Genomic DNA, 26,064 nt, shown 5'->3' on the forward strand with positions numbered 1-26,064 from the left:
TTCCATCTGAAGATCCTTTTCAGTTCTTAACTGAATTCTTGCAGATATGTGATACTGTTAAGACTAATGGAGTAGATCCTGAAGTCTACAGGCTCATGCTTTTCCCTTTTGCTGTAAGAGACAGAGCTAGAATATGGTTGGACTCTCAACCTAAGGATAGCCTGAACTCTTGGGATAAGCTGGTCAAGGCTTTCTTAGCCAAGTTCTTTCCTCCTCAAAATCTGAGTAAGCTTAGAGTGGATGTTCAGACCTTCAGACAGAAAGAAGGTGAATCCCTCTATGAAGCTTGGGAGAGATACAAAGAACTGACCAAAAAGTGTCCTTCTGACATGCTTTCAGAATGGACCATCCTGGATATATTCTATGATGGTCTATCAGAATTGGCTAAAATGTCATTGGATACTTCTGCAGGTGGATCCATTCACCTAAAGAAAACGCCTGCAGAAGCTCAAGAACTCATTGACATGGTTGCTAATAACCAGTTCATGTACACTTCTGAGAGAAATCCTGTGAGTAATGGGATGCCTCAGAAGAAGGGAGTTCTTGAAATTGATACTCTGAACGCCATATTGGCTCAGAATAAAATATTGACTCAGCAAGTCAATATGATTTCTCAGAGTCTGAATGGAATGCAAGCTGCATCCAACAGTACTCAAGAGGCATCTTCTGAAGAAGAAGCTTATGATCCTGAAAACCCTGCAATAGCAGAGGTAAATTATATGGGTGAACCTTATGGAAACACCTATAACCCATCATGGAGAAATCATCCAAATTTCTCATGGAAGGATCAAAAGCCTCAACAAGGCTTTAATAATGGTGGAAGAAACAGGTTTAGCAATAGCAAGCCTTTTCCATCATCCACTCAGCAACAGACAGAGAACTCTGAACAAAATACCTCTAATTTAGCAAACTTAGTCTCTGATCTATCTAAGGCCACTGTGAGTTTCATTAATGAAACAAGGTCTTCCATTAGAAATTTGGAAGCACAAGTGGGCCAGCTGAGTAAGAGGATCACTGAAATCCCTCCTAGTACTCTCCCAAGCAATACAGAAGAAAATCCAAAAGGAGAGTGCAAGGCCATTGAATTAATTACCATGGCCGAACCTGTAAGGGAAGGAGAGGACGTGAATCCCAAGGAGGAAGACCTCCTGGGACGTCCAGTGATCAATAAGGAGTTTCCCTCTGAGGAACCAAAGGAATCTGAGACACATCTAGAGACCATAGAGATTCCATTGAACCTCCTTATACCATTCATGAGCTCTGATGAGTATTCCACTTCTGAAGAGAATGAGGATGTTACTGAAGAGCAAGCTACCAAGTTTCTTGGTGCAATCATGAAGCTGAATGCCAAGTTATTTGGTATTGAGACTTGGGAAGATGAACCTCCCTTGTTCACCAATGAACTAAGTGATCTGAATCAACTGACATTGCCTCAGAATAAATAGGATCCTGGAAAGTTCATAATACCTTGTACCATAGGCAACATGATCTTTGAAAAGGCTCTGTGTGACCTTGGTTCAGGGATAAACCTCATGCCCCTCTCTGTAATAGAGAGACTGGGAATCTATGGGGTGCAAGCTGCTAAAATCTCATTAGAGATAGCAGACAATTCAAGAAAACAGGCTTATGGACAAGTAGAGGACGTGTTAGTAAAGGTTGAAGGCCTTTACATCCCTGCTGATTTCATAATCCTTGATACTGGGAAGGATGAGGATGAATCCATCATCCTTGGAAGACCTTTCCTAGCCACAGCAAGAGCTGTGATTGATGTTGAGAGAGGTGAATTAGTCCTTCAATTGAATGAGGACTCCCTTGTGTTTACAACTCAAGGTTACCCTTCTGTAAACATGGAAAAGAGGCACAGTAAGCTTCTCTCAAAACAGAGTCAACCAGAGCCCCCACAGTCAAACTCTAAGTTTGGTGTTGGGAGGCCACAACCAAACTCTAAGTTTGGTGTTGAACTTCCATATCCAAGCTCTAAGTTTGGTGTTGGGAAGTCTCAACAATGCTCTGAATATCTGTGAGGCTCCATGAGAGCCCACTGTCAAACTATTGACATTAAAGAAGCGCTTGTTGGGAGGCAACCCAATTTTTATTTATCTAATTATATTTTTCTTGTTCTTTCATGTTTTATTAGGTTCATGATCATGTGGAGTCACAAAATAAATATAAAAATTGAAAACGGAATAAAAAACAGTAGAAGAAAAATCACACCCTGGAGGAAGGCCTTACTGGCGTTTAAACGCCAGTAAGAAGCATCTGGCTGGCGTTCAACGTCAGAATAGAGCATGGTTCTGGCGCTGAACTCCCAAAATGGGCAGCATCTGGGCGTTTGAACGCCAAAATTGCACCTTGGAGAAGAGCTGGCGCTGAACGCCCAGAACAAGCACCAATCTGGCGCTGAACACCCAGAGTTGTGTGCAAAGGCATTTTCCATGCCTAATTTGGTGCAAGGTTGTAAATCCTTGAACACCTCAGGATATATGGACCCCACAGGATCACCTCAGGATTTGTGGACTCCACAAGATCCCCACCTACCTCCACTCACTTCTTCTCACCCTTCTTTCACACTATCCCATAAACACCCTTCCCCAAAACTCTTCACCAATCACCTCAATCTCTCTTCCCTATCACCACTTCACCACTCACATACATCCACTCTTCCCCATAAACCTACCTCATAAACTCCACCTACCTTCAAAATTCAAAATCAATTTCCCACCCAACCCACCCTAAATGGCCGAACCTAACCCCCCCTCCCTTCCCTATATAAAGCCCTCCATTCTTCCTCATTTTCACACAACACAACCCTCTCTTCTCTTCTTGGCCGAATACACCTCTCCCCCTCTTCTCCATATTTTCTTCTTCTTCTTCATCTTTTCTTTCTTGTCTTGCTCGAGGGCGAGCAATATTCTAAGTTTGGTGTGGTAAAAGCTTCCACCTCCGAGTCATGAGAGATGGAAAGATTCATCTCCAAAGCTCATCAAAACCACTTCTATGATGTTGTGGCCAAGAAGAAGGTGATCCCTGAGGTCCCTTTCAAGCTCAAGAAGAATGAGTATCCGGAGATCCGACATGAAATCCAAAGAAGAGGTTGGGAAGTTCTAACAAAACCCATCCAACAAGTTGGCATCCTAATGGTTCAGGAGTTCTATGCCAATGCATGGATCACTAGGAACCATGATCAAAGTAAGAACCCGGACCCAAAGAATTATCTCACCATGGTTTGGGAGAAATACTTAGATTTTAGTCCGGAAAATGTGAGGTTGGCGTTTAACTTGCCTATGATGCAAGGAGATGCACACCCCTACACTAGAAGGGTCAACTTTAATCAAAGGTTGGACCAAGTCCTCATGGACATATGTGTGGAAGGAGCTCAATGGAAGATTGACTCCAAAGGCAAGCCGGTTCAACTAAGAAGACTGGACCTCAAGCCTGTAGCTAGAGGATGGTTAGAGTTCATACAACGCTCCATCATCCCCACTAGCAACCGATCCGAAGTTACTGTGGATCGGGCCATCATGATTCATAGCATCATGATTGGAGAGGAAGTAGAAGTTCATGAAGTCATCTCCCTTGAACTCTACAAAATAGCCGAAAAGTCCTCCCCCATAGCAAGGCTAGCTTTTTCTCATCTTATTTGCCATCTCTGTTACTCAGCTGGAGCTTCCATAGAAGGAGACATTCCCATTGAGGAAGAGAAGCCCATCACTAATAAAAGGATGGAGCAAGCAAGAGAGCCCATTCATGGAGCTCAAGAGGCGCATGAAGCTCATCACCATGAGATCCCGGAAATGCCTCCAATGCATTTCCCTCCACAAAACTATTGGGAGCAAATCAACACCTCCCTAGGAGAATTAAGTTCCAACATGGGACAATTAAGGGTGGAACATCAAGAGCACTCCATCATCCTTCATGAAATAAGAGAAGATCAAAAAGCAATGAGGGAGGAGCAACAAAGACAAGGAAGAGACATAGAAGAGCTCAAGGACATCATTGGTTCCTCAAGAAGGAAACGCCACCATCACTAAGGTGGACTCATTCCTTGTTCTTATTCTCTGTTTTTCATTTCCTTTATGTTAAGTGCTTATCTATGTTTGTGTCTTATTACATGATCATTAGTAGTTAGTAACTTTGTCTTAAAGTTATGAATGTCCTATGAATCCATCACCTCTCTTAAATGAAAACTGTTTTAATTAAAAAGAACAAGAAGTACATGAGTTTCGAATTTATCCTTGAACTTAGTTTAATTATATTGATGTGGTGATAATACTTTTTTTTTCTGAATGAATGCTTGAACAGTGCATATATCTTTTGAAGTTGTTGTTCATGAATGTTAAATATGTTGGCTCTTGAAAGAATGATGACAAGGAGACATGTTATTTGATAATCTGAAAAATCATAAAAATGATTCTTGAAGCAAGAAAAAATAGCAAAGAATAAAGCTTGCAGAAAAAAAAATAGGCGAAAAAAAAAAAGAAAAAGCAAGCAGAAAGAGCCAAAAGCTCTTAAAACCAAGAGGCAAGAGCAAAAAAGCCAATAACCCTTAAAACCAAAAGGCAATGGCAAATAAAAAGGATCCCAAGGCTTTGAGCATCAGTGGATAGGAGGGCCTAAAGGAATAAAATCCTGGCCTAAGCGGCTAAACCAAGCTGTCCCTAACCATGTGCTTGTGGCGTGTAGGTGTCAAGTGAAAACTTGAGACTGAGCGGTTAAAGTCAAGGTCCAAAGCAAAAAAAAAGAGTGTGCTTAAGAACCCTGGACACCTCTAATTGGGGACTTTAGCAAAGCTGAGTCACAATCTGAAAAGGTTCACCCAATCATGTATCTGTGGTATTTATGTATCCGGTGGTAATACTGGAAAACAAAGTGCTTAGGGCCACGGCCAAGACTCATAAAAAAGTTGTGTTCAAGAATCATCATACTGAACTAGGAGAATCAATAACACTATCTGAACTCTGAGTTCCTATAGATGCCAATCATTCTGAACTTCAATGGATAAAGTGAGATGCCAAAACTATTCAAGAGGCAAAAGCTACAAGTCCCGCTCATCTAATTGGAGCTATGTTTCATTGATAGTTTGTAATTTATAGTATATTCTCTTCTTTTTATCCTATTTGATTTTTAGTTGCTTGGGGACAAGCAACAATTTAAGTTTGGTGTTGTGATGAGCGGATAATTTATACGCTTTTTGGCATTATTTTTAGCATGTTTTTAGTATAATCTAGTTACTTTTAGGGATGTTTTCATTAATTTTTATGTTAAATTTACATTTCTGGACTTTACTATGAGTTTGTGTGTTTTTCTGTGATTTCAGGTATTTTCTGGCTGAAATTGAGGGACTTGAGCAAAAATCAGATTCAGAGGTTGAAGAAGGACTGCTGATGCTATTGGATTCTGACCTCCCTGCACTCAAAGTGGAATCTCTGGAGCTACAGAACTCAAAATGGTGCGCTTCCAATTGTGTTGAAAAGTAGACATCCAGAGCTTTCCAGCAATGTATAATAGTCTATACTTTGAACGAGTTTAGACGACGTAAAAGGGCGTTGAACGCCAGTTCTACGCTGCTGTCTGGAGTTAAACGCCAGAAACAAGTCACAAACCAGAGTTGAACGCCAGAAATATGTTACAACCTGGCGTTCAACTCCAGAAAGAGCCTCTACACGTGTAACATTCAAGCTCAGCCCAAGCACACACCAAGTGGGCCCCGGAAGTGGATTTATGCATCAATTACTTACTTCTGTAAACCCTAGTAACTAGTTTAGTATAAATAGGACTTTTTACTATTGTATTTGACATCTTCGGATCATCCTGGATTGTATTTTTGATCCTGTGATCACGTTTTGGGGGCTGGACATTCGGCCATGCCTGGACCTTTCACTTATGTATTTTCAACGGTAGAGTTTCTACACTCCATAGATTAAGGTGTGGAGCTCTACTGTTCCTCAAAGATTAATGCAAAGTACTACTATTTTTCTATTCAATTCAACTTATTCCGCTTCTAAGATATTCATTCGCACTTCAACCTGAATGTGATGAACGTGACAATCATCATCATTCCCTATGAACGCGTGCCTGACAACCACTTCTGTTCTACCTTAGATTGAATGAGTATCTCTTGGATCTCTTAATCAGAATCTTCATGGTGTAAGCTAGATTGATGGCGGCATTCATGAGAATCCAGAAAGTTTAAACCTTGTCTGTGGTATTCCGAGTAAGATTCAGGGATTGAATGACTGTGACGAGCTTCAAACTCGCGAGTGCTGGGCGTAGTGACAGACGCAAAAGGAGGGTGAATCCTATTCCAGTATGATCGAGAACCTCAGATGATTAGCCGTGCTGTGACAGAGCATTTGGACCATTTTCACAAGAGGATAGGATGCAGCCATTGACAAGGGTGATGCCTCCAGACGATTAGCCATGCAGTGACAGCACATCGGACCATTTTCCAGAGAGGATTAAAAGTAGCCATTGACAACGGTGACGTCCTTACATAAAGCAAGCCATGGAAAGGAGTAAGACTGATTGGATGAAGACAGCGAGAAAGCAGAGATTCAGAGGAACGAAAGCATCTCTATACCTTTATCTGAAATTCTCACCAATGATTTACATAAGTATTTCTATCCTTATTTTATTATTTATTTTCGAAAACTCCATAACCATTCTATATCCGCCTGATTGAGATTTACAAGATGACCATAGCTTGCTTCATACCAACAATCTCCGTGGGATCGACCCTTACTCGCGTAAGGTTTATTACTTGGACGACCCAGTGCACTTGCTGGTTAGTTGTGCGAAGTTGTGATAAAAAGTTGAGATTACAATTGAGCGTACCATGTTGATGGCGCCATTGATGATCACAATTTCGTGCACCACCCTCCAAGCCTGACACACCATCAGAGCCATCTGAGGAGGAGGCGGATGATCATAAGGCGGAGACCCATCCACAGAGAGAGGCTGAGCAGGCAGGCCCGGAGCAGGTTGCGCCATAGCAGGAGGCCCCGCATCAGATTCAAGCTGCAAACTCAGAGGTTCCTATTCAGTCAGCACCTCTTCTGTAGCAGGCAGACCCTCAGGCCACCACCACAGAGACTCCAGCCACACATCATTCCGGTGATGACACTCCTTCACACCCTACTTGAGTGAGCATCAAGGACGATGCTTTATATTAAGTGTGGGGAGGTCGCTATCTCTGGCATATTTTTCTTGGTGAACCATTACAGACTCTTTTTATTTTATTACTTTTCTGTATTTTATTTTTATTTTTATTTCTCAGTACTTATACATTGCTCTTTTCATGTATTTTTACTCTATTTCTGCATTTTGCACTTTAGTTCATATTTTAGCCAGTTAGTTTAGTTGCAATTCTAACTTATTAGCTATAGAATATGTGGATTAATTAGTATAGTTTACCCTTTTAGCATATGATAAGTTTGGTTTAAATTGAAAATAAAAAGGAAGTAAACTAGAGACTTTAACATAATAAAAACAATCCACACCTTGTATATATAGCATTACATGTTAGTTAGTTAACAACATTTCATCAAGGAGAAACACTAAAATTTTAAAGCCACCCTAAGGTTTACATTGAGAATAATGGGAACTCTTAATTTTTCACTTGCATGACATATATAACTGAGATATGATTTTTGAGCTAGAGAACACACAGCCTGTGAGTTTTGAGCTTAATTGTATGGTTACATTCAAATCATAATATTTTATTCCTGTGTGTTTCGCCCTTCTTTTTTATTATGATGTTCTTTACTTTGTTTAATCTATATGTCCAATTATAGAATATAGATACATACCAAAAAAGTGATTGAGGCCATTGTTTGATTCTAGCTCACTTATCCCAAAATTAGCCTATCTTTTACATCACCCTTGTTAACCCCCTTGAGCTTTTAATCCCCTCTTGTTCTATAAATCACAATACTAGCCTTAAGCAGAAAAACAAAATAAAAATCCCAAGTTGAATCCTTGGTTAGCTTAAGATAGAAATTGTGTATTGTTTAAGTGTGGGGAACCTTATGGGAACATGGATTATAGAAACAATGGTAGAAAGTTAAAAGACATTTCAAAATAAAAGTTTTGGGAAGCATGCTCATGTGAAATCAAAACAATTAAATTACCATGTGCATTAAAAAAATAAAAATAAATAAATAAAGGGGATACAAAAATTTTCCAATTGCAAAATAAAAGGAATCAATGCACATGGGACAAAAGTTAAAGTTAATATATGAGCTTGCAATACAAAGTGAGAAAACTTGGGTAAATAGGTAAAGAAACATTTGAATTACAAAATATGTATGTTAGGTGAGATCTTAGACTAATCAAGGATTCACTTATTAGCTCACTTAGCCTTATACATATACCCTTACCTTTACCTTGGCCCCATTACAACCTTAAATAAAGACCTCATGATTTTTGTATGTCTGTATTCTGTAATTGTTGATTGGTTAGATGAAAAACAAAGTTATAGAAAGTAAGGATAAAAAGAAGAATAGAGTGATTAACCCAATAAACACTAAGTGACTAGAGAGTAAACACAAAATCCAGTGAGGGTTCAACAGCTCATCAACATATATATCTCTGCTTAAATTGTTAATTGTCTTGCAAGTTTGTACAATATTTTTTTCCCATCTCAATTGTAAAAGTGCTTTAACATTATCTAAGGTTTGGCTATGCATATATGATTCCTTGAGAATGTGAATTAATTCAACTACATGTAAGTTTTATATACAAGTAAATAAGAATTGCACGATTCATTTAGGTAGTTGCATTTAGAGTAGATTGCATTGCATGAGATTCCACCACTTTAACTTTAACCTTACTCTTTATCTTGGATTTAGCATGAGGACATGCTATTGTTTAAGTGTGGGGAGGTTGATAAACCTATATTTTATGATATATTTTGTGCCTAATTTAAGTGATTTATTCAATCCTTCACTCACTTATTCATGTTAATTGCATGGTTTTACTTTCCCTTCCTTATTATGTGATATATGTGAAAAACATGTTTCCTATGCTTTAAGAATAATTATTTTAATTACCCTTTATTACCATTCGATGCCGTGATTTGTGTGTTGAGTAGTTTCAGATCTTCTAAGGCAGGAATGACTTAAAGGATGGAAAGAAAACATACAAAAAATGGAAGGAAAGCACAAAATGGAGTTTTTGAAGAAACTGGCAGCGACGCGAACGCGTGGGCGACGCGGCCGCATGCCTGGCGCGAAAAGACAGCGACGCGAATGCGTGACTGACGCGATCGCGTGCCACAAGCAAAACGCAGATGACGCGGACGCATGACCGAAGCAAACGCATGATAAGGAAAACTCCAGATGACGCGACCGCGTGACCCACGCGGACGCGTGACAAAGGCCACGCACCAGAAATTACAGAAAACGCTCCCAGCGATTTCTGAAGCCCTTTTTGGCCCAAATCCAAGTCCAAAAGGCACAGATCAGAGGTTATGAAGTGGGGGAATGCATCCATTCAGGGGAGTCTCCAATTATTCACTTTTGATGAATTAGATGTAGTTTTTAGAGAGAGGTTCTCTCCTCTCTCTCTTAGGATTAGGATTTAGGATTTTTCTTGCTTTCATGATTGTCCCTTTTTATCAGGTTCAACATTCCTTTTAATTATTTATTTTCTCAATTTAATTTATGAACTTTCCTATGTTACAGATAATTCTCTTAATTAATGTTATTTGAAGTATTTCAGTTTATTATTGCTCTCTTTTATTTATGTTACTGTTGCTTCCAATTTGAAGACATTTTTATTCCAGTAGATTTACTTTTTCCCTTTTGGCCTTGGTTAAGAAATCAGTAACTCAGGAGTTATCAAACTCAACGTGATTGATAATTATTATCTTTGCTAATTGAATTGAACTTCAATAATTCCAGTCCTTTCTTAGGAATTGACTAGGACCTGAAGATCAGACTAATTAATCCACTTGATCTTCCTTTGCTTTAGTAAAGGCTAACTAAGTAGGACTAAGATTCAATTCTCATCTCCATTGATAAGGATAACTAGGATAGGACTTCCAATTTCTCATACCTTGCCAAGAGTTTGTTTATTTTACAGTTATTTATTTATTTTACCTGTCATTTAAATTACTTGCTCCTTACTTTCAAAACCCCAATTTACAAATCTTCATAACCAATAATAAGAACATACCTCCCTGCAGTTCCTTGAGAAGACGACCCAAGGTTTAAATACTTCGGTTATCAATTTATTTAGGGGTTTGTTACTTGTGACAACCAAAACGTTTGTACGAAGGGATTTTCTGTTGGCTTAGAAACTATACTTACAACGCGACTATTTTTATAAAATTCTTTACCATCTATTTTCATACACCCTTCAGAATCATTAGGGTGCTTGAGAGCTTCAAAAACATTAAAGACCACCTGTTCTTCATTGACCCTTAGGGTTAATTCACCCTTTTGTACATCAATCAAAGCTCTACCTATAGCTAAAAAGGGTCTACCAAGTATAATAGAGGATTTTACCTCCTCTTCCATGTCTAATATAACAAAATTAACAAGAAAAATAAATGGTCCTATTTTCACAAGTAAATCCTCAACAACACCCACAGGTAATTTAATAGAAAGATCAGCAAGTTGAAGAGAAATACGAGTGGGTTTTACCTCTTCAATTTGAAGCTTTTTCATCACTGAAAGTGACATGAGATTGATGCTAGCTCCAAGATCACATAAAGCCTTCTGAATGGTGACATCTCCAATGGTGCAAGGAATTACAAAGCTCCCTGGATCTGGCATCTTCTCAGGAAGGTTGTGTTGAATTATGGCACTACATTCCTTGGTTAACACCACTGTGTCTTTTTCCTTCTAATTCCTCTTGTGGGTGAATAACTCTTTCATAAATTTTGCTTAGAGAGGCATTTGCTAAAGAGCCTCTACAAAAGAAATGTTGATCTGTAGCTTCTTGAAGACATCTAAAAATTTAGAAAATTGCTTTTCTTTTGAAGCCTTCTGAAGCCTCTGAGGATATGGCATTTTTTGCTTGTATTCAGGAGCTTTTGGCAACGTAGGGTAAGTGTCAAGAGAGTCAGAGAACGGGTTGTCTGCATGCTTTGGAGGAGCGTGCTTCACTTCTTCCTTCTTCTCCTCTGGAGCTTCTTTTTCACTTAGCTCTTCATTGGCCTTGGTCTCAGAGCCAGCTTTTTTACCACTTCTCAATTGAATAACCTTGCAATCTTCTCTTGGTTCACCACTGTATCACCTGAAAATGTACTTGCAGACCTCTCAGGTATTTGCTTGCTCAGTTGGCCCATTTGCACCTCCAAGTTTCTAATGGAGGCTCTGGTTTCCTGCATGAAACTCCTCATCATCTCCCAATTAGAATCTTCTTAGGATTTAGAATTTCCCTACTGAAGTGGTTGTTGTTGCTGAGATTGGAAATGGCGGTTATTGTGATTGTTCTGTTGGAAGCCGCCCTAAGAATTATTATTGAGATTCTGAGGTCTCTGAGATTGGTCCCTCCACCCAAAATTTAGGTGATTTCTCTACTCCTGATTGTATGTCTTAGAATATGGATCATTATTGGGATTTCTAGGATCACTCCCCATGTAATTGACCTGTTCAGAAGAGGATTGAGCATAATCATAATTATCATTTTGCATAAAATTACCTGTCATGTCATAAGAGACCTCTTGAGGTGGATTTTGGGTGTTGATAGCTGAGACTTTCATGCCACCCATCTGCTGAGTAAGTAGATTTATTTGCTGAGACATAAGCTTGTTCTGAGCAAGAATAGCATTAAGAGCTTCTACTTCCATAACCCCCTTCTTCTGAGGAGCCTCAGAGTTCACATGATTCCTGTTAGATGAGTATAAATATTGGTTGCTAGCAACCAATTCAATCAGCTCAATAATCTCTTCAGGTGTCTTCTTCTTGTGCAATGAACCACCTGCAGAATTATCTAAGCACATCTTGGACATTTCACCCAAGCCTTCATAAAAGATATCTAGTTGGGTCCATTTGGAGAACATGTCCGGAGGGCATTGCCTAGTCAGTAGCTTGTATCTCTCCCAAGCTTCATAAAGAGTTTCACCATCCTTCTGCCTGAAGGTCTGAACCTCCACCTTAAGCTTAGTCAGCTTCTTTGGTGGGAAAAATTTAGTAAGAAACTCAGTAACAACCTTGTCCCAAGTATCCAAACTCTCCTTGGGTTGGGAATCTAGCCATAGCTTTGCTATATCCCTCAGAGCAAACGGGAAGAGCATGAGTTTGTACACCTTAGGGTTCACTCCATTTGTCTTCACAGTATCACAAATCTGCAGAAAATTAGAAATAAATTGATTTGGGTCTTCTTGGGGAAGACCATGATACTGGCAGTTTTGTTGCACCAGGGTGACCAATTGTGGCTTCAATTCAAAGTTGTTCGCAGCTATGGGAGGCACCACAATATTTTTTCCATAAAGATCTGCAGTAGTAGCAGAGTAAGAGCCAAGCACTCTCCTAGGTTGCTCATTCTTATTCGGATTTGCCATGTTGGCATCAACAGTATTATTATGATCCATAGTGGATTCTGCAGCCTTGTAAAGTCTTGCTTGTTGAAAACACCGCCTGAAAGTCTTTTCAGGTTCAGGATCAAAGTATAAAAGAGGTTTCTTGTCTCTGTTCCTGCGCATAAACAGACAGAAGATAAGAAAATATGGAACTCTCTGCGTCAGAGTGCAGATAATTCCCAGTGAGGTAACCTATGTAAAGAGATAAAATAAAAAATACTGAATAAAATAAACACCAAATTCAAAAATTACTATTAAAATTAAGACCAAAAATTTCGAAATTATTAGGCAAATTAAATAAGAAAAATTAAAATAAGACTAACTAGGAAACACCAAACTTAATTTCAGAAATTAAGAAAAATATTAGTGCTATTTATTCATTTATTTTATTTTTTTTTCAAAAATACTAAAGCAAAATTTAAATAAAATTAAAACTAAAACGCCTAATCTAAGCAATCAAACAACTAATAGTTGTTAACCACTATCAATCCCTAGTAACGGCGCCAAAACTTGGTGCGGAATTTACAACCACAAACTAACCGCCAAGTAGTACCTCAATTGAATGAGGGTCGATTCCACGAGGATTGATGGACTAAGCAACAATGGTTAAGTGATTTACTTAGACAAACAGAAAATGGTGTTTGAGAGTTCAAAGGCATTAAACAGTAGATTCAGAATATCAGTAGGCAGGCAGTAAATAAGTTGAGAATAATATATGGAAAAATAGTTAAGGCTTCAGAGTTATCTATTTTCCTGATTGACTTTTCTTACTAACTATTTTAATCATGCAAGATTTAATTCATGGCAAACTATATATGACTAAACCCAAATTCTTTAGACCTTTTTAGTCTCCTCTAACCCATCAACCGCTAATTCATTGGTTAATTAATTCCAATTAGAGGGTGAAGTTCAATTCTAGTTATATGCCACAGAAATCCTAATTACCCAAATATAAGAGGATTATATGTCATGTATCCCGTTAAATTCCGATAATTAGAAATTTGGGAGAATATGTTTTCAAGTTGTTGCTCAAGTAAAGAGCTTTTTCAAGTTATACAAGAACTCAATTAGAAAGAGGGTCATACTTCCGTTCCACTCAATTTCATAAAATAAAAAATGAAAACAATTCTTGAATTATATGAATCAATACATGAATTAAAATAGAAAAACAATAGAATCAATCCATACAATAGACAGAGCTCCTAACCTTAACAGTGGAGGTTTAGTTGCTCATGGTTCAGAGTGGAAACTAGGATTCTCTTAAACTGTAAATTTGGAATGAGGTGGAATAATCCCAGAAGAGAAGTTTATTTTCTCTTTTATATCTAATCCTAATTAATTTAAAATCTATTTTCTAAAACTAAAATAATATCTTTTCCTATTTTAAAATAAAATAAAGTTTAAATCAGAATTAATTAAAATCTTCGAACAGCCTCAATTTGGACGCTGGGACCACTTGAATTGGAAGATCATGCGCCTAACTTGAGTTCTCATGCGCCTTACTTGGTCATGGCTGCATGGATTGGAGTTTGAGTGAGTGAGCTTGTGCCTAACTCAAGCTTTGGTGCGCCTTACATGGAGTCGAACTAATTGGTGCGTGTTGTTGTTGCTGTCTTGTGCCTAACTTGAGAAACCTCAAGTTAGGCGCAGCCTAGCCAGCGTTCCTTGGATGCCCTTTGCTTCATCCTTGCACCTAACTTGAATATTCTCAAGTTAGGCGCAGCCTTGGCTGCATTGGATTGATGTGGGTGGCTTGTCTTGGCGCCTAACTTGAGAAGTCTCAAGTTAGGCGCCACCTTTGCTGACTTGGTGGAGAAGAAGTATGGACTATTATACATCATTGAAAAGCTCTGAAAGTTAGCTTTCCAACGCCACTAGAATCACGTCCATTGGACCTCCGTAGCTTGAGATTTTCAGGTTTGAGTGCAGAGAGGTCAGGGTTGACAGCATCATTCGCCTTCTTCTCTTTTTCTGCAGAAACTCCATCAAATCCAGTTGAATGCTACCTAAAACAAATAGAGTTGCACACGAATTAAAGTAGCATCCATAGTGGCTAAAAGATAATTAATTCTTGATTAAAATCAACAAGTTAAATGCAAATTCACTAGGAAAAAATAGGAAAGATGCTCACGCATCACATACCTTGACATGCATACGTATCTTGGGCCCAAAGAGACCTATGCATACGCATACACATGACATGCGTACGCATAGCTCTGTTTTTAACAAATAAATATTTTGTGTTTTAAGCCCAATTTTGAACCTCTAAACCTCTATTTTCACTCTTTTAGCCCCTAAACCTCTGTTGTATGTTAAGTGGTGAGTAAAAGGTAGGGAGGAGTAGTACCTTGGAGATGAAGAAAGTTTGAGAGGTGTGAATTATGAACGACAAGTGTGTAAAAGTGATTGTGGCCTCGGGTAGTAGGCAGTGGCAAGGTCCACTTGCTCCGGGTTTGAGATAGGAAAGAAGAGTTATGAGAAATGAATTTAATTATGGAATTTGAAATGAATATATGTTTTGTGATGCTTGGGTAGTAGCAAGGATGGTGGTTCGTCCCGCTTGCTCCAGATTAATGTTTGAAATTTGATAACAATGATGTTTGATTTAAACTGTTTGAACGTATCTTTGAGATACCTGGACAGTAGCAAAGATGGTGGTTCGTCCCGCTTGCTCCAGGTCAGTGACTGTGACACCTGGGTAGTAGCAACAGTAGTGGATTATTCCGCTTGCTCCAAGTTGAGCTTTTAAACACCTGCCTGGGTAGTAGCCGCAGTAGTGGTTATTCCACTGGCTCTGGGTTAAGTGGGTAGTAGCAAGGGGGTTGTAGCTCAAACTCACTTGCTCTGTGATGGGTGTTTCAATCCATGGTTAGCTACCAGGACGTGTCAGGTTGGCTATATAACCGACAGATGATATCATTAGCCACTAGGACAGGCATGCATCATATGCATCTATATGTTTGTTTGGTATGTTTTGTTTGGAATGCCTAATTGATTACATCACTACTTGCTACTTGTTTATATGCTGTATATGCTTTCTACTTGTGATTTCCTTGTCTGTAACAAATGTGTTTATGACAACTGATTCCGGTGGCAGTTGGGAGGTTCGGAGGAGTTGGAAAGGGGAGTTTTTTATAGACCGAAGATCCTTAGTTAGTTGCCTATTTTATTTTATGGTTTAGTTATGTTTATAAGCTTTAATTGTATGTTGGAAGTTCTAGGATTGCCTTCGGCTTTCCGAGGACATTATATGTTAGATATGTGGGCACTGTTACCATGCTGAGAACCTCTGGTTCTCACCCATGCGGATTTTATGGTTTTCAGATGTAGGATGTGAGGCTCCTTGCTAGGCATGCTGGAAGCTTCTGATTAGCGAAGATCCTTATTTTTTGGGGTTCTATTTGCTTATATGAATTTATTTAGAGAAACTTCCCCCATCCCCACTTCATGCTCTGGGCTCTCTACTGCATTCTTGTGTTGTCACTAAATTCTGCCTCATTTAGAGAATTTTGCAGGGATGCTGGTCGAAAGCGCTTATTCTTTTCCCTGGGTGTATGGGTTTGTTCAGAGGACAACATCAATTCACCCTCCAACGTTGCTCTTTGTTAGAAAGTTTTGAGAAGTAAAGGAAACCTTCTTCACTTGAGTATTAAGATGTTATTGATTAATATATCCAGGAGCCTTTTTGTGTCCCTGTCTGGCCCCTTATGTTATAGAAGAAATGGGATTTTTGTTAGCAAGCCCATAAATCTTATTCTTCTTCACCACAAAATCCACTTTGGCCTTCCCTTTCTTTTTCACTTCGGTCCATCCTTCCTTCGTAACTGTAGGATCATGCAAAATCTCGCATGCATTGATTATAGCATTAACATCCATTCTATAATCAGGAGTTTCCTGATTTTTCTCTGGGATATTGGAATTGCTTCCGAATTCAAAAACTTTCTTATTCAAGCCTTCTGTCGGAGTCTCTTCTATGCCTGTCGGATGTTCGACTTCCATATCCTTATCCCGCCTATTTGATGGAGACCTATCTACCTCTTTCTGTTTGTCTTGTAAGTTATACTCACTCGATACATGGCCGTAGCAGTCGCATGAACCACACACAAGGTGAAAACTTTTGTTTTCAACATCGTACTCATAACTGTCGATACATATCTTCTTGATTACCGGCAAACCCAAGTCAATTCGCACACACGCTCTAGCGTATTTGTCTCTTTCCGCTGATTTAGTAGCCATATCCACTTTAATTGGAAGTCCCACTATAGCTACGATTCTCATCATGACTTCTTCATGATAGTATCAAATGTTGAGGCCAGAGATCCTGATCCACACCAAAGTGAAACCAAACGAAGTCTCACAAGATTTGAAAAGAGGATCCCAAGGTTTCACTACCACATAATGAACTGCGATCATCCACGGCCCGCCCAACAGTACCTTCTCTCTGTCTTCTTGTAGATCAAATTTGTTTAGAAAATAACCAAAGCCAACGTCCAACTTCAAACCCTCCTTTAGGTCTCCACACACCCTTGAATTCGATAGAGATCGCAGTGTAACTAAAGTGCTTCCCCAGTACTTTAATCATAATCGCGTTCTTGTAGAGTTGTAAAAGAGAAACCTTCGCTTCTTCAGTGAAAGACACTGTTGGAGGGATTTTATCTCCCTGCTTTCCATACATAATGGTCATCTTCTCATTGACAAGACCCTTAACCACCTGCTGAGAACTGAAAGCCTAAACTCCTAACACTTTGTCCTAAAGAATCATGGGAGAGAGTGACTGATATGAAGAGGCGGGAGAAATTTTGAGGACAAAACACACTGAGAATTCTTTTATCAAGGTGAATAAGAGGAAGAGTGTTGAGGGATTTCAGATATACAAGAGAAAATAACTAGGGTAGAAGAAGGTGCTAAGCCTAAAGTTTCCTTTTGTTTCAATTAAATCACTACGTTATTTTTTATTTTGTAATTAGATTTTTTTAGTAAAAAAATGTTGGAATTAACAAAATATTTTTTTTTAAATTAAAAATATTCACAATTAAAAATTTTATTACATCTTTAATAGTATATTTTTTAGAAGAAATATTCTGTTAGTTTTAATATTTTTAACATAAAAATAATTTAATTATAAAATTAAAAACAGTCTAAAAATCTAATTACAAAAAAATTTAATAAAATAAAAAAAATTAATAGAATAATTAATTTTTTTAATTTTTATCTTATCCTTGGATATATAGTAATATAATGGATTAAATGTCAGATTCATAGAAAAAAAAATAAAATAGAGTTTTCATTTGGAATTTTTTTTTTTTTTTTTTTTTGAAAAAACACACAAGTTTCCAAAGGTCCAAACATAAAAAATTCTTTCATAGTACTGTCACGAAAATTAAAAATTCTCATTTTTAAAGCAAATTTCTATTATGCTTCCTTGTTATATATAAATTTAAATTAAAATAAACTAATAAACTTGCATCTTATCGTTACTTATCAATGTAGAAAGCATTGAGAAGATTACAATATCGCTTCCCCTATCTTCTTGTTCCTCTATCTACCTTGGTGTTCGGTTAGGGTTTACAGAACCTCCAAAATCTCCTCCTCTTCCTTCACTTGCCGCTCGCCACCGCCACACCTATCACCGTCCACCGTCCACCATAACAAATGCGTTTTATCGGTCCATGATTGAACCCTATCTAGCCGCATCACACACCATCGCAATTCCTCAGCACTTTTCCTTTTTTCGTAGCTTGTGAAACCACAAGCAGTGTTTGATACGGTACCATACTTTTGTTCCTTCTGTTTTGAGCAATACGTTTTCTTCTTTTCATTCTTTTGGCCATTGATATGCAGATAAATACAAAAAAATTCGTGCACTGTGTCCTCTTAAGTTCCCCTTACCTGTTCAAAATCCGAAATTCAGCCTGGCATTGTTGTTTTCTATTTTAACTATTTTTTTCACAGTTGAATTTTCATGAATTGATGTCGTTGACATTTCCCCTTTTTTTTTTTTTTCCAAAAAAGATTATTAGCTTTCTTGTAAATTCAGCTTCAATGAGTAATATGTTGGATGCAGTGGTGCAACTCCTAAAGTTCAAAATTGAAATGTTAATGGGTTTAAAAATGTCCAAAATTTGTTGAAGATGGTTTTCTAAGTTTAAGTTCTCTGTATATTTTATGTAGTTTTTTCTTGTTTTTTCTTTTGTTTACCTAACTCTCTGACTTTATTTTTTGGTACCGTTTCGAAGAGGTCCCGTCTAGCGGATAATTCTGTGTTTTGGGGACATAAAAAATGGCATTGGTTGCCCATCAACCACAGGTACTTAGATTGGATTTTTACTTCTCATTTGGCCTGCTATTCTCTTATTCGATAGTATTTTATTCAATGTTATTCATGTTAGAATATTATGGTGTAGTCCTTTCTTATGGTAGTATTATGGTGTTGGAATACTATGAATGTCAATTTTCAAGGGAAGTTCTTTTGTCATTATCAATAGTATTTTTTTGTATATTTAGGAGACTGGTAGTATTCCTTCATGAATCATGATGCCTTTTTGGTGGCAAGGATTGTGTTTCACATTGAATTTAATAACTGCATCATCAGAGATGTCAAGATTTATGAGATACCCCCAAGATGAAATTTTACATAAGAGCTGAGCCCATAACATGTCTATCTCAAAGTCTTTCTTGAGTTTAACTTTAATATCTTTTCATCTACTTTTTCTGGGGTATTTTTGACATGCATTCGGTTCTGTCTTTGATCAGATTAAAAAAAATGGATATATCAAATTTTGACTTAATAAATATAAATGATTTGCTTTATTTTCTGCAGGGCTTGTATATGACATTTTCATCAAGGCGTTCCTTGTGCAGCAAGAGAATGAAACTGAAGCAGTGTTTAACAAAATCTCACTTGATTGGCAGAGCAGATTGGCATTGCATATCAAAGCAGAATATTTGTTTAAGGTGGAAAAATTGTGTTGCTGGTATAGAAAGTAAATATGCTCTGTTATGTATGGGCCACTATTTATAAGAAGTTTAAGATCTTGAAACAAATTAATGAGTTAACATTTTGATTTAACTTAAGGAGCTCTTTGAAATATGACTAAAGAAAAATTCAAGACTTAATTAATCAATCACATTTAATTATCCATGCATAGTTTCCACTCATTGCATTGGCAGTTCATATTACTGATATTTGATGGGTTGCTCATGCCACATCTATTGATTGTTGACATAAAAAAAAGATGTCCTAGGAGTTGTTATATGTACTGAACTTGCATGTTAACACAAAAGATCATTTTTCTGCTTTATGTAAAGGATTTCTTGTTTCCAGTGTAGGGCCTCCGTGCATTAGTGGCTTCAAGGTTAAACCTTTGAGGATTGCAGGCTTCAAAGGCACTGCTCAAAATGATGATTCTGTAACCAAAGCTAATGGATTGAAGGTCCCCAAAACTTCTGTTAGACTAGAAGAGAGTGGGGAATTCAAATCAGAATCTCCAAATGGCCGCAGTGTTCCAGTCTCTTTTGCCGCCGAAGCAGATGAGAGCCTTGCACCGTCACCTGTTATTCATAAACTTTTCAAAAAATGGCTGACTATGCTGCGCACACAACCATCAAATCAAGAAGGGGAGAAGATTTTGGGAGAGTCTCCTCCGGAGGTTTTACCAAAAACTCTAGAAGGGGCAGAAAGGAATGAAAAAGTTGAGATTTTGAAGGTGGCTTGGTCCCATTTTGTATCCCTGGATGCAACAATAAAGATTCCGTTAATAATATTGTAAGTACCACGCTTGTTTGGTCACTCCATTTATAGCTTTCTGCCTTTCCCTACATCACTTATGTTTACAATTCTAGGAATTTGTTAAAGGAGTTGTATGCATTTCCTTACTGTACCATATTTTTTCTTAGTACTTATTGCGGTCTTTGAAGTTAATTTGCTTTTTCTATTCTGGTAGTGATATATTTAATTTCAAGTGACAACTATAACTTTGATGCTATCTTTTCTTTTTCTTCTTTGCTCAATCTAGTTTGCACCCTCAGTATCAATATGTATTGAGATATCATGTCTTTTTTTCATGTTTAAATCATATTTTAGAATTTAATTTTGATGCACTGTCAGTACAAAGTGGTTTTACACGTGTATCCAATTATATAATGCCATGTCAACAAAAGTAACTACTTTTTTCATTGATTACGTGAATGGTCATTCAAATGAACGGATGTGATTGGACAACTGTAAAATGTTTTAGATTGTCAGTGCATCAAAATTAAACTCTTTTCTTTATGTTGAAAATAAGTTTTAAAAAAAAATTCTAGGTGAAATACTTGGCCAGTTTGGAGATGTCCACTTTTAACTTATGAAAAGTTACAACATTAATATTTGGTACAATTTTCAAACTAGTGACTTTCTAAAAAGTTATTTAAAGTGTTTATGGAGAAGTTAAAAAGTTACTTCTATAATAAATTTTTTATCACTCTTATTTTAAAATAAGCACTTTTGTGACTAAAAAACCAAACACAAAATAACTTATTCATGAGTTTTTAATATAAGTACTTGTGTTTTGAAAAAAGAGCTTAATTAAGCTGTTTATCTAAACTGGCCCTTAAATTAGTTTCTTTTTTCTTTATAAAAAAATGGTGCATTCCTATAAGAGCAACATTTCCAACCTTAACATGCATTCGGAACTTACTTTACCGGGCACCTTCTCTTACTTTTGGATAATGTTAACCACAATGACTTCAAGGTTTATGTATTTTTCTGTTTTCTAATTTCATATTTATATGCAGTGCCCCTTTCTTCCTCTTTGTCAATGTAAAATATGGTGCCGAGGTTTCCAAGGAGTTGACTCCTTTATGGGTTATGGGGCCACTCATTGTAGCTCTCTACATCATGATAGTGCGATGGGTGGCCGCACTGTATGTCTTCACCTTCAAGCAGACTATCAAAATAATCAAGAATTTGCCCTCTTACTGCATTTTGGCCTTCACCTATGCTTTCCGCGGCAAGCTCAAAGAAGATATCAATGCTTACATTTTTCAGCCTATGTTGAGGATTAAAAATGCTAATTATAAACAGATGATAAGAAGAAAGTTTGAAGCATTTGCAGAATGGATAATGGAGAAGTATCTTGATTTTGTTGAATCAATATGGCCGTATTACTGTAGGACAATCAGATTTTTGAAGAGGGCTAATCTCATTTAGTTTGGTAAAGCAATTTTGAGGGTGATGTTAGGGAAGGTTCAAGAGTGAGAATTCCTTTTTAGCTTTTGCCTTATTGCCCATTTTATTCTGGCACTCTGCGAGTTATAGTTGGGATGAAGGAAATTCCTCATTTCTGCTGTTTCATGAGCTTTTTCTTTTTTCTTCTTAGGTTAGGATGCAACTGTATCTCATAATTATGAGTTGTATCATGTATGTTATATTGATTCTACTGTAAAAGTGCTCTCTCTCTCTCTCTCTCTCCAAATTTCTTGTCGATGTTATATTTGACTCGAATGTTTTGATCAATGATTAAAATAAAACATATACATAATTATGTTATATGAAAGTTTTACATATGAAATCCCTGAAGAAAGTAGTAAGTTTTATAGAGGGGAGTATGGTATGAGAATGCAAATAGATTTGTTAGCTCTAAGCTAATTTGATCGCTCAACGGATTCATTTTTCCCCTCAAGAACCAGAAAATTAAGATTATTTATAAGAATTAAGATTAGGATTAGGATTAATGAAGTGTGAGTACGTCTATCTGCCTAATAGTTATACAGCTTTCAGTTTACTTTATTAAAACATGAGAAAAGGATAAATAGGTCAAAAGGATAAATAGGTTAAGTTCTTGACCTTCACAAAATTTGGACAGATCTAAAGGCATGGAATGAGAAAAAGATCTAAAGGCATGGAATGAGAAAAAAGTAAATTAAATTTAGCAATTCAAGGTGTGTGTTTGCTTACCGTTTGAAGCATCAAACCTAGGTTTAGTTTTTTTTTTAAAGTTTCACTTTTTTAGTTTGGCTATTTTTTCTTCTTCTGAGCGTAAACGTGATTCTGCGTTTACATTTTCAGGTTAGATTGAAATTTATTTTCTATCTCCTAATTTTGTATTTCATTGATCATATGATTAATTTTGTTGCTTTTTTTATAATATTTTTTCTTTAGTACTCTCTCATGGATATTATTATTGTTTATTCTTATTTTGTTTTGTTTATATACATTTTTTACTTATTATTTTTTTTGTATAGAATAATAATAGTAAAATTATAACGTACTAAAAAAGAGTACTAAGAGTACTAAAAATATCTATATAAAAATATCATAAAAAATTCTTAGATTTACTTACATCATTGTCAAGATAAATATTTAATTTTTATTATTTTTAATACTCTCTTTTATAATTGTAATTCTCGTATACTATATTTTAGTGTAATTTTTTTATAATATAAATTATGTTCTCATTAAAAAAATTAAATAAAAAATTAATCATAGGTAATAATATAATCATAAACGTTAGATTTCAAAATAATATTAAGAATAGGATTATTGAGAGTATTGAAATAAGAGTACGATGTAAAAGAATACTAAATTAACATTTTGATGTACAATGCAAGGCTATGATGATGCAAAAAATAAAAAAGAAAAAGAAAAAAAAGCCAACAAAAAATATTACTTAACAATGACTCATATTTGATGCCTTGATATATTTGTTTGAGTGAGTTAAAGTTTTAAAGGCAAAAATGACTTGAAAGAAATGGAAAAACGCATGCAAAGTGGAAAATTCATAAAGAAATGAGGATTTGTTGAATTCATGACGACGCGTACGCGTGAGAGGAAAGTTTTCCGGATGATGCGTATGCGTGACAAGCATTACGGGAGCCACGGAGGGACTGATCCGTCCACATTTTCAGCCTGTTTGGACACCTTTAAATGATGGAATTCAATTCCATCAAGAAATGAATTCCTAAAGAAATGGAATTCAATTCCATAGTTTGGAACAACTAACTCATTTAATGAGATAGAATTGAATTACATTATTTCTCTAAGACATTTTTACCCCTCAATAAATATTAAGTATAATTTTATTTATCAATTAAATTAGATAATATAATTATATAAATCACTTATAAGTAAAATTGGTCTAACACAATCTCACCAATTAGATCCATCTCACCCATGAAATCATGATAGGTGGAATTTTTTTAAAAATAGAAAATTTAAATTATTTTTTAAAAAAAATCAACATCTCATAACTTTTTTATTTTTTTTCTATAATCTTATTTGTGTGTGATTATGACACTCATTTGATATGATCATGTTTTTGTTAAAAAATAATAAAATTAAAAATGAGATAACCCATAAGCCATAAACATAACAAAGTTTAATTTAAAACAAAATACTCATAAGCCCAGTTTGGATAACTAACTTAATTAAGCTCCTTTTGATAAAATAACTTAAACAATAAATGACTTTGTTAAAAGTAACTTATAAATAAGTTATTTTGTGTTTGGATTTTTAACTCTAAAAGTGCTTATTTTAAAGAAATGTAATGAAAAATAGAAGTATTATGAGAGAAATCATTTTTTTTAACTTCTCTATAAGTTCCAAAATAGCTTCTTAAAAAGTTACAATTTGGTTTTGAAAATTGCACCCGACATTAATACTACTACTTTTCATAAGTCAAAAGTTAAAAAAAGCTACTTCTAGAGTTTCCCAAACGGGCCCATAATCCATATCAATAAATCAACCACACATAACCCTCATAAAAATTGAGTTTTCATCACACTAAACATAACATAAAAGTCTAAATAGTAGAGATTTCATCATACTAAGTATAATATAAAAATAGGAACATTAGTTTTCAGCACTTTCCTTCTGCGTCTGCTGAGATACAACAGTACTTCTTTTCAGATTAAAACCGGAGTCACTAGTATCTGTCATTTTAGTTGTGTTGGCTCTGTAGCTGCAAAAGAATAAGCACAATAGGCAAGAAGGCAAAAAGAATCAAATTCAGTAATCTCCAACCAACTTTCAATTGGATACAGTTAATGTTAGTTGAGCTAGTGATAAGAACGGCATCGAAATACTTAGGCGAATGCGTATTGTTATTGAAATAAAAATATTATGTGGCATCAAAGTGAAACTTAAAAAAAATTGAATTGAATATAACCTATGCATCAATGTTTAGGAAAAATCTTCCTTTTTTTTTTTCTGAGCATAAAAGTGAATAAAATCCGAGAAAATAAATATTATTTGCAAACGCGAATTGCAAAAGCATCCACAATGCTTCAATAGTAAACCGATCAACAAAAGCAGATTCTTCAGAGCATTCATCAAAGCTAATTCTAACATATTTAACAAATGAATAACAAACGAGCAATTTCAGAACAAAATTGAAGTATAAAAGTATAAAACTCTTTCAAAACGAACAAACAGAAAATGCAATAGCATCATTACCGACACCAAGAGGGAGAAAGAATGTTGGACTCCGATGATCGTGCGGCTGCGGCGGTGGACGATCGTGAAAGGATAGGACCACCGCTTGCGTGGTGGTCCGTCGGACTCACCGGCGGAGGTTCGGAGCTTTCCGATCCGGCCGCGTGCACTGGGCTGAGGCTGTTCAACGATTCTTGATTTTCTAGGGTAACGGTGACTATAGCAAAATAGGGTTTAAGAAAGTGAAGGGATTATGGAATATTATAATTTAGATAGGGGTATTTTTGATATTGTACAGTTTAAGTGAGATTTAGGTGAGAATTGATTTTAAAATCAGATCATCAGATTTGTAAATGAGATAAAATGAGAATTAGAATTCTCACCGGAATTTAACTTTATGTTTTTTTTTTTTATTATTCCAAAACAAGGAATAGAATTCAATTCATCTATAATTTTAAATCAAATACATTTCAAATAGACTATTTGTGAATGTCAGAGACTTAAAAATATTTTTTAATGATTAAAGACAAAAATATTTGCGAAACAAAAAATCAGGGACTTATTTATCTTTTTCTCTTAAAATATGGGGTGGTGCCTGCTCTCTAGCCTTAAAACTCAACCAAAGTCAACATGCTATTAAAGAAAATCAAGCCGTATCAGTCAACGCTGAAGCAATGTGTACACCATTGTTCTAAATAGAATTTCTAATTTTTCTCTACCAAACCACCGTGTACCACTATGACATTTTCGTCGATAATATTTCGTATGTGAGACAAAAGCTATTGACATTGTCATATATATACATTCAGGAACAAACAAATTAAATGAATTACTACTACATGCAACAATAATAAATAATAAGACCGAGTCACTAACGCAATAAACATTGTTTTCCTCTCCAATTAAAATGATCAGATTACATTTTAAAGATGATCTTAAATTCTATTTTCAAGGAACAGTCCACAGCAGAATCTTCTTGTTTTAATATAATTAAGTCATTATTTTGCTCGATCAATAATGTACCTTCTCCTTTGGCTGCATCTCTTACTATGGTCTAAATTATACAAACCTCACAAACTTATTCATTTTTGTATTACTGGGTAGTTATTAACTTTGCTTTGAC

At 36.2% G+C, this 26,064-nt stretch overlaps 1 protein-coding gene, 1 long non-coding RNA gene and 1 other non-coding gene across 4 annotated transcripts; 1 reads left to right on the forward strand and 2 right to left on the reverse strand.

Annotated features, from left to right (window-relative positions):
• Window positions 1-227: 227 nt before the first annotated feature.
• On the reverse strand, window positions 228-335 carry LOC112726056 (small nucleolar RNA R71). The gene has a single exon (XR_003165126.1). It is a non-coding gene; the product is annotated as a small nucleolar RNA R71 (small nucleolar RNA).
• Window positions 336-17,824: 17,489 nt separating this feature from the next.
• LOC112722333 (uncharacterized) lies at window positions 17,825-22,058 on the forward strand. 2 transcript variants are annotated; one of them, XM_025773321.2, is made up of 5 exons: window positions 17,825-18,296; window positions 18,766-18,836; window positions 19,350-19,483; window positions 19,854-20,294; window positions 21,305-22,058. In XM_025773321.2, exons 2-5 carry the CDS (start codon window positions 18,810-18,812, stop codon window positions 21,717-21,719), a joined length of 1,017 nt encoding a protein of 338 aa, XP_025629106.1. In that variant the 5' UTR covers window positions 17,825-18,296; window positions 18,766-18,809; the 3' UTR covers window positions 21,720-22,058. The 2 variants fall into 2 exon arrangements, with proteins under 2 accessions (XP_025629106.1, XP_025629105.1); XM_025773320.2 differs by having other exon boundaries at window positions 17,993-18,296; window positions 19,350-19,512; window positions 19,859-20,294.
• Window positions 22,059-24,214: 2,156 nt separating this feature from the next.
• On the reverse strand, window positions 24,215-25,385 carry LOC112722335 (uncharacterized). Its single transcript, XR_003162637.3, has 2 exons — window positions 24,963-25,385; window positions 24,215-24,468 (listed from the first exon to the last, which is right to left on the reverse strand). It is a non-coding gene; the product is annotated as an uncharacterized lncRNA (long non-coding RNA).
• Window positions 25,386-26,064: the final 679 nt, after the last annotated feature.

The sequence above is a fragment of the Arachis hypogaea genome, chromosome 11 (assembly GCF_003086295.3).
Source record: "Arachis hypogaea cultivar Tifrunner chromosome 11, arahy.Tifrunner.gnm2.J5K5, whole genome shotgun sequence".
NCBI classification, from domain to species: Eukaryota; Viridiplantae; Streptophyta; class Magnoliopsida; order Fabales; family Fabaceae; genus Arachis; species Arachis hypogaea.

Bases quoted from the DNA above. Each gene is read 5' to 3' on its own strand.
- LOC112722333 (XM_025773320.2), top strand. From the start codon at position 18,810: ATGGCATTGGTTGCCCATCAACCACAG. The intron at 18,837-19,349 runs GTACTTAGATTG...TATTTTCTGCAG, and splicing joins TGGTTGCCCATCAACCACAG to GGCTTGTATATGACATTTTC. The intron at 19,513-19,858 runs GTAAATATGCTC...TTTCCAGTGTAG, and splicing joins TTGTGTTGCTGGTATAGAAA to GGCCTCCGTGCATTAGTGGC.